This window comes from Eurypyga helias, unplaced genomic scaffold (genome assembly GCF_000690775.1).
Source record: "Eurypyga helias isolate BGI_N326 unplaced genomic scaffold, ASM69077v1 Scaffold36709, whole genome shotgun sequence".
Lineage (NCBI taxonomy): Eukaryota > Metazoa > Chordata > Aves > Eurypygiformes > Eurypygidae > Eurypyga > Eurypyga helias.
Window position 1 is genome coordinate 538 of NW_010272043.1, and position 9,411 is coordinate 9,948.

Sequence of the window (9,411 nt, forward strand, 5' to 3'; positions counted from 1 at the left end):
GGCAGAGTAGCAGTTACTAGGAGCTGAAAAACACCTGCAGAATGTCTCAGGAGGGATGCAGGATTAAAATAAAAAACCAAAATCAAGTACTTCCCATTATCTCAGAACACCTATAATTACTAACAGGAAGTACCACACTGCAGTAAGAGTAGGATGAGATGAAACAGCTTTCTTGACCAGTTCACTGTAAGAGCAAAGGGTTTCTCAGGGGTGGACAGGCAACGCATGTCAAGCCAGAGGCAAGCCAGTGGCAGTTAGGGCTGAGCTCTCACAGAAGTGACAGCGTTGGCCACACAAGTGCAGCAAGTGAAAGCCCATCAAAGGGCACTTGGAGAGACTATTCAATTTTGCCTAAATTAACAACCAAGACAATTTTGTATCGCTAACATCTAGCACGTGCATAGGGTTGCTACATGTCTCCTTACACACCTGATAGACCCGATACGGTCTTCCTTTCTGTAACGGAGTAATTGCTGTTGGGTAAGAGCCACTACAAGCAGGTGAAAGATCCATTGTATCCAAGGAAGCCATGCTACATGGCTCAGATATGTTGGATATGTTAATTGGACTATTATAACTTCGAAAAGCAACAGCATTTTTTCTGAAGACATTCAGCACTTCCATCATCTTTTCTGAAGGAGAAAACCCTGTGTCAGGATAAGTTTCTTTCATGCGTTTTTGGTCATTATCCTTTTCATGATGTAATGGCTTGCAGTCCTGGACAGCGTCCGCTTCCTCTACATTTTGTGAGGCATCTTGGGACTCTGGTGATGGTAGAGGGCATCCTGATGTTTTTGGTTCCTCAAAGGAGAGGTCTTTAACACTTTTGTCCAGATCTAAAAGCTGCTTTTCTAAACGGGTTTCTGTAACAGACATTTCAGGAAGTGATAATTCAGAATCAACACTGAGGATTCCTAAAGTTTTTTCATCATCAGGGCCTAAAAAACTTGAGTTCATATATTCCTTTTTGTCATCCTTTTCATAGCCTGCATCCAGATCACACAGGAGATTTTTGGCTATAATTGGAGTAAGTGAGTGTTCTACTGTTTGCTGGTTACCAATAAAACTCTTGACCTCTTCTTTGCTTTTGCAGGTGTCACGTAGGCACCCATCATCAGACAGCATCAAGGACTGAATTTCTGTTGTCAGACCTGTCCTTTTGTTTGCTGGGAATTCTAAGATCTGACAGCCTCGTCTGTATTCTGCGTTGCTTTTTTTAAGGTAGTTAAGTTCCTGACAAGGACTCGTGTCAACAAATTCAAAGCTTCTTTTTACACCCGGCTTTTCAAAAACATAGTCGTCTTTGATAGGCTCATTCTGCCTTGAACGTGACCGCTGTTGATTGGAAGTTTCTGCTGTTTCAATAGTCACCTCTCTCTTATTTACAAAGGGTTTTTCTTCCCAAACCTTATTTTCAGAAAGACATTTTCTGACTGCGCCTTTCACATCCAGCGTGGTGACAGGAGTATCTGTTATATCAGAACGCTCACTTCCCAGCTTCTGCCTACTGCCAGAATCATTGCTGCTGATGGGAGAAATGGCAGACTCCAGTTCTTTTTTCTTCAAAACTTTAATGTCTTTGCTATGCAGTAATTCCACATTTGAATGGAGAGCTGACCCATTAGTACTTGTTCTCCCTGTTGCAGAACCCAGTTGATCTTCACTTTGCTGCAAATGAGCACAGTAAGTTTTGAGTATCAAGAAAAACAAGATTGCAGTCTTAGAGAAACACATCCTTTAAAATACCCTATTTTCACTTCCATAAAGACCTGTAAATTTGCAAGCAGTACTTATTTGTTATAGCCACTAGTAGTGACAAACATGACTTAATAGATTCACAAAAATTCAAAACTAGATTAGGGATAATTTGATAATTTGACTTTTTTAAAGGACATAAAATAAGCTGGCTAGAATAGAACAGAAAACACCATATTTTAAAATGCCTAAGGATGCAGAAATATAGCAATTGAAGCTACAGAAGTTCTCAGTTTCCAAGAAACCCCAAACCAAAGAACCCCATCATACTACCCTCTGGCACATTATACTTCAGAGATGACAACAGGAACATCTGCTGTTACTACTATTTTGGTAACGCAATACTAAAAACAAGGCTTTGGGAAATGGACAGATGAAGCTAAGAATTATAAATTGTTTTGAACATAAGGTTTTGTGTGCAATCTAACAGGAAACGTGGCAAGGGACTAAACAGCACAGCAGCATTTTCTAGGTCTGTATTCGTACAGAATTTCATTAACAGTTTAAAATAGGAGAAAGTATTTCCTATCAGCTATAACTACTGGTGTTCAGTTAGTCGATACAAAACACTTTAGTAAAACAAACCTTAACCTTTTCCAGTTGTTAATAGCTAGCAGAAAATTGAGGTGTATTTTGTCCATTATTTTTCCCAAGTCCTGCCTTTTAAAGAAATCCTTTTGTCTGCATGCTGAGCTAATAAAACTACAGGGACAAGGTCAGCTTCCAAAGAACCAGTGCTCCCAGTAATGCCCACCTTGTGAACAGGGCTAAACCCGTGCCATCCAGTAGAATCCTTCCCCTTCACTCCTTTGCTGCAGGCTAAACAGAATTTGCTTTTCCTGTTACATTGCACAGATTATTTGTTTGAAGAAAAGAAACAATACTAGTTTGATCCAAGACTCCTACTGGGCAAGGATTACAACCCCTGCTCCTTCTGTAGGGAGGCTTCTCTGCACTTGAAATAATGGGGGAAGCAAGTAGAGAACTGCAAGAGTGCATATACAAATACGAGCCAATTTTAAATTATAGTGGGAAGATGAAACAGTCCTGACCTCTACATCTTTCTCACACCTGGGGCTGCTGCAGCATTCTGATTCCATAGTGGACAGGTATGTGTGTGACTGACTACTGGCACTGGAGGTACCAAACCTTTTTCTTGACTGAAGTAGAGTAGGAGTTAAACTTCTCACTGGCATCACAGGAGTTAATTGAGAAGTATCAAGACCTTAAGAGAAAAAACAATCAAGAAATCCAAACACAAATGTTGATAGAAATAAGCAACCTATATTAATCAGTTTCACACTGTGTCAAGCTTTCACATCAAAGGAAGTTATCAGACTCTTTTAGGTTGGAAAAGACCATAAAGATCAAGTCCAACCATTAACCCAGCACTGCAAAATCCACCAACAAACTGTGTCCCCAAGCAGCACATCTACACATCTTCTAAATCCCTCCAGGGATGGTGACTCAACCACTTCCCTGGGCAGCCTGTTCCAGTGCCTGACAACCCTTTCAGTTAAGAAGTTTTTCCTAATACCCAATCTAAACCTCTCCTGGCACAACTTCAGGCCATTTCCTCTCAGCCAATCACTTGTAATAAGAGACCAACACCCACCTGACAATATTTATGTAAAATCTTAAAGGGTCATCTTGAATTCAGTGGTTGTACATTTGGAAAAAAAAAATTACCTAAGTGGTCTACACCTGAGTAGGTGAAAGAATGTCAGTCCTTAAGTACTGGTGGAATGGTAGACAGCAAGACACTGATGGAAGCACACTTTATCAAGTGGGTCCAAGCTACTCATACAAAATTAAAACAACCTTACAGAATATTACTCAAGTACAAGTCTCTGTATACTCACATGTTTTGAATAATGTATTTGAAAGAGGGCTATTTTCCTTTGGGACCATAGGTAAGGGAGAGACCACTCCATGCAGGCTGTCAGACGATTGACTTGAGTCACGCCCTGGCACGTTCATTCCGACAGGACTATACTATCAAGCAGGAAGTAACACAGTTAAAAGTTAATAGAACCCAAACAAGACAATTAGGATTGAGAGTAGAACTTCACATACTGCTTGTTACATTTGCATTGGAGCTCAGCCATACCCATTTACCAATTTTTTTGAAGCACAACTGATAGTCAACAACTTGAAATATAGCCTAAGGTAATCACTTCAGAACTTCAAGGTACTGGAAACAGATAAATCATTCTACCAGCTGGCAGAAGTGCAAGAATAGCCTTATCACTCCTTTTATTACATTTAAGATACCTAAGTAAGTAAACTAAAATAATCAAGTACTGAAAGACTTGAAGACTCTGAAAATTACTTACAAAACCCAGAGAACTGATGAGAGACAGCAACTGCCCTGGAGTACGTGAGTAGTCTTGTTTTGGCTTTGCCATCGATGGTGTAGTAAGGATATCTATCATATTTATCTCTACAAACAGAAAATATTTGAAGCAGATCAGGTTTTCCTTTTGCTGTTAAATAAGCAAGATTATAGGCATTTTAGGCTTTCTCAAGAGGGGAAAAATTAAGTGACATACTGAACAAATATACAAAAAAGCCACCAAACCCAAGTGAAGACATGCCCATACATTCTTACTGAATACAAGTTGTTTCTTCATGTACCATTCATCAGAAAATTACAGTTTATAGATACAGAAATTGCTAAAGTCCAATTTCTTTTCCAACATACTATGTTGGAAGTGTTATTTTTTTTATAACGATACCAGCTTTGGTTTTTAGGTAGCAATTCCAGCCTGTGGGCTAAAATGGTAGATTTGATTCAAAGTCTGCCTTCTCTCCCAAAGACATCTCAAAAAAAAAAAGCGCTACACAAAAAACTTATTCATAGGTGAAAAATTTAGCCTTAGATGCCATCTTTTGCTCACTAGAGCCAAGTAGGCTTATAGCTTACATATTGTGTTCAACTAGACATAGCATGTCCCATCAGAACTTCTCAGTTAAAGCATTATATAATAGAAAATACAGTATACTTAGTATTTACTCTATGCTCTTAAACCCATGAATCAGAAACTCCATAGACAACTCTGAATTTGTACATTCCTTTAACTATATGAAAAGTATGTACCCACCAGCAGCTGTCTCAAGAAAATAAAGTGGTGCTGTGCAGCATGAGTTTGGCTGATATGGCTAAGGGGTTGGAGGTGCAAACTAGTTCAGGAAGTTTAGACCTGCAGTCATTTGATTATCCAGCTATATTTTCTGCTACGTGAAAACAATACACTCATATGCTAAAGCACCGATTTAGAATTTCCTGTTAGGGACTCACAACCTCCCCCATTCCTCACATTAATGTCTGGAAGGCCCCGGTTCAGGTTGGAAATTAATATCCACAAGTACAGAGGAATGTAAGCTGAAGGACAGAAATAGCCATGGGTACACCAAGAAAAAGCTAGAAGTATTCATTCACCCTTTGAACACTTAGCGGACTTCACAGAAAAGCTGAAAATCCATACCCCTCAAGAGAAGTTACATACACCTTTGTCCCAAAGAATAAATACTTCTGCTTCTGAAAAGCAATGCATACAGCAGAGCTTTTACTAGCATGTACCTTACTGGTACTTACCTACTACAAAACAGATATTATACTGCAACATTTGGGGTTATTTAATTGAAAGCTGACGTCTCCAGGGATGTAAAGCACCCAAGAATATAGGAATGTGACACAAAATTACATTTTAATACAACTAAAAGGATACAGACTACTCTTACCTCTGTTCAGAGTAACTCTGGAAAGCCCAAAGTCTGTCAGCTTTATATGGCCCTGATTAGAAATTAGCATATTGTCTGGCTTCAGATCCCTGCAGATATGAATATAGCTGAAGTCAGCAAAAAGACAATTGGGCAATATTAAGAGAGTTACCTGACCAGAAACATGCAATACAAACCATTGATTATAGCCATTTCTCAGTAACACCTCTTAGCCAGCAGAAGATTCCAATTGGAGGAATACACCAAAACAATTAAACACAGCTACACTACATATTGTACAAACATCTCCAGCCCTGTGAGCCCACCATGCATGTCACAAGAGCTGCACACTTTGTGTTTCAGCAGATTTAACAAGTGTTCTTGATGAATACTACCATCACATTTACTAACGTGTAGCTCATACACGACAAGGAAACCCCCAGTACAAGTTCTCGTGCGTTCTCTGTGGCACTACTCAATGCAGCAAAGAACTCTCACTACAGGGGACTGTTAGGGTAGTCAATGTCTCTTTGTCCTACAGCTACGCGCTTGCAGCATCCAGAGGGTTCCTGAACTAAGTAATTTAAAAGCCACAGGGAGAGGGTATCTAGCAGCTGTGCTGCCTGCTAACACACCACTGGTCTGGGGGAGAGCACACAGGCAGGAGAAAGCAGTATATATTTGCCTGCTTAACATACATGGACAGATTTGATTTCGGTGTTTCATGACATTGCTGCAGTGCACACATCCAGAAAGAGCTTCCAGAATCTCTAGCAAAAGTTGTTACTATGACATGCTGATCAGTCATGTGTTTGAGTGAAAAATTAAACACCCCAACTACCAAATACTTATTGGTAAGAAATAAAAAAGGTTTTACCTGTGGATTATCCCATGCCTGTGAAGATAGTCAAGGGCCAACGCTGCTTCGGAAATATATTTAACAGCCATTTCTTCATCAAAATATCCATAAATATGGAGAAGAGATTTGACATCTCCACCAATGAGGTACTCCATCACCTGCCAAATTCAAGAGTTTTAAATTTAATATTTTAAAAAGACATTTCAAATTTGCAAGTAAAATATAAAATAGCTTTTGCCCCTAGGAAAGTATCATTTCAAAGAGCAGAACCCGACAGAAGCTTCCTTATGTGAATGTCATTTCCCACACAGTACTTTTCACATAGATAAAGCAACTAAAGCTTCAGATGACAGCAGACATGAGACATTTTTATTTATTTGCCTAGCCTACTTTCTCTAGTCAGCTCTCAAGTAACGACTATAGCCAGCTTCTAAATTAACTTCTGAAAGATTTCTGTATTATAGAAAACAAATTGCAAAGCACTTCTGTGAAATTCAAGGCCTGAAGCCAAAGATCACTGATATTTTGATTAGTATAAAACAGGTATCTCAATGATTTTTTTTTTTGCAATGATTATATGCAATATTAATTCAAACCCGAGCCTTATGAAGTAAGTGCAAATTTCCAGAAATGCATACAGTGAGAGCTACTGTGCATGTAAGACACGAAAAAGTGCGTTTAAAAATTACATCAGAAAAGTAAACCCACTTATGATGGCCCATGTCGCATTCAAGAAAAAAGAAAAAGTCAACAGGGTTTCAGAAAATTATTCTTCAATGACAAGAATGAAGTTATGGGATTTTGGTCAAGTAATCTCACCAGTACTTAGACTCCAATATACAAAACTAATCATATATATCTCTAGCCTCTCCTTTACAAATCCTGCACCCTGAGCCCCTCTACTCCCAGCAGCAGTTAACAGAGGAAAAGAAGCCTTAATTTACACTTAGAAGGCATTGTAGGAGTGCCTAACAACCTTGCCTCAGAATTTAATCAAGCTGTTCACTTTGTGTGCTTACAGCAAACCAGACTAGTTACTCTAGAACCTTTGTAGACAGCCTTAATCCATACCACCTTTATGTGAAGTCAGCATAGAAAACCAGTTCAAGTCCTGCTGTACTCCACGTAGACTAGCACTTTGTTTTGCCATTCAGTTATCATCATCTAGGCCAACCACCACGATGAATTTTGAGCACAGGTAAGAAGTAAAACAGATTTCCTTTTAAGTGAGCCACAGAGTATCTTTCAGTCAGTTGGATTCTGCTTGAACAGAATAGTTTATTGTTTTGGTTTCTTTAAGATTTCTACATATTCCTAAAGCAGATTAGCTGTTAGAAAAGACTTTCCTGTAAAAAAGGGAACACAGATAGAAAGACCTCAAAGGTACCAGGGCAAGAGCTCAACCATTCTGAGAAAGAATAAAGTAAGAGGGACTAAGGAATACCCACTCACTACCATAAAAACACATTTTCAGACATGAATATAGTTCCATGCTCTATTTTCAACATTACCATAAAACACCAAAGACATTGAGTTACTCACTAAATAGACGTTATTAGCTGACTGAAGTGAGTAGTATAAGTGCACGATGAAAGGACTTTTGCTGAGAGCCAGTGCATCCCTCTCTGCCTGGACCTGGTGAACCATGTTTTTGTTGATCATGTCTGCTTTTTTCATCACCTGAAAAACAAAATAGAGTCAAGTGGATAAACATTTTTTTCTTTGCTCAACCAATAGTTCTTTAGTCAATTCATCTTTATAACTCAAACTTGTTATAGCTCTGGTCTTTATGTATACATGTACTTCATATACAGACAGAATTTTAAACCAGAAGTTATAAGAGAATGTTTTTCATTGCTCTCTTAATTCAGTCCTGAACGGAAATCGCACCACCAACATTTACAGCAATTGCACACAATGGAAAGTGAGTGTTTAGGCTCTATCCGAAATTAAGCTGCTCTAAGTTAATCCTCTTATCAACAGTACACAACCAGGAAAGTGTTTAATGCTCAGATATCCAATTGCTGATCAAGCCTTTCCCTCTCTTCAGAGGCAGAAATATATGGCCTGAGGCTTGAAAAATAGTGAGTCACCCCCCCCATCTTGGCATCAGCAAGTGCAAGACCATAACTATTCCAGCCTCTAATTCTTAAAGTGAAGCAAAAATTCACTTGCTTTCTCTGCAAAATTTACAATCAAGACACACAACAACTATTTGCTTCCTTGGGAAGAAATCTCAAAGGCATGTAACTCACAGTGAAGAATTAATAAGTTTAACTCTGATTTAGGCTCTAATTCCTGTATTAAATTACTCCATTATATATTAATGCCCACTTAATATTAATCTGGAAGAGAAGATTCACAGTGGCACAGCTGATAGGTATTTAGGCATGCATTGCACATACGCTGGAAGTTTGCCCACCTTCAACATCCTTGGTCCAGATACATATGGTGATATTAAAGCAAGCTCAATTTATCTGTTCTCAGTGCAACACAACTATAAGAGACTTGAGTCTACAACTACCACCACCATTCAATAACAGAATTTGATAACATATAAAAATAGCAAGACATAAGATGTGCCATTTGATACCTTCTATGTACGTGTTAACCTTAACTGTAACAATATTTAGCATATGTTAAATTCAGTAGCTTGACTGTAACAGTATTTAGCAGATGTTAAATTCAGTAGCTTGAATAATCCGTAAATCCCACTGCAACAGGCATAAAGGATTTACACAACAGCTTTTAGGTCACAGTGTTTTCAATAAACTTGTGTAAAACACTAAAGTAACTCACAATCAAACCACTCTATATGCAGCACCTAAACCACAGAAAATTAGTTTCCACAGCTACCATAGCTATTATCAAAGTGGATTTAAAAAAAAAATAACCCAAGACGTGGACAGAATACATAGAATTGCACTTTATTGAGTGTTTACATTAACTGTGCAAATATTTAGCATGTGTTAAATGCTGTAGCTGTGAAGAATCCATAAACCTCACCGCAAAAGTGATAAAGGATTTACACAAAAGCTTCCACCTCAAAGTGCTTATAACAACATCATGTAAAT

General features: G+C 38.5%; 1 protein-coding gene across 1 annotated transcript; it reads right to left on the bottom strand.

The window, feature by feature from the left end:
* Nucleotides 1-429: 429 nt before the first annotated feature.
* MASTL (microtubule associated serine/threonine kinase-like) lies at nt 430-8,029 on the bottom strand (the record flags this gene model as incomplete). The annotated part of the gene is made up of 7 exons (XM_010159014.1): nt 430-1,668; nt 2,808-2,980; nt 3,618-3,750; nt 4,092-4,198; nt 5,500-5,588; nt 6,356-6,495; nt 7,880-8,029. Coding segments are annotated over 7 exons (2,031 nt in total), but the record flags the coding sequence as incomplete, so codon positions are not given.
* Between the last annotated feature and the right edge of the window lie 1,382 nt (nt 8,030-9,411).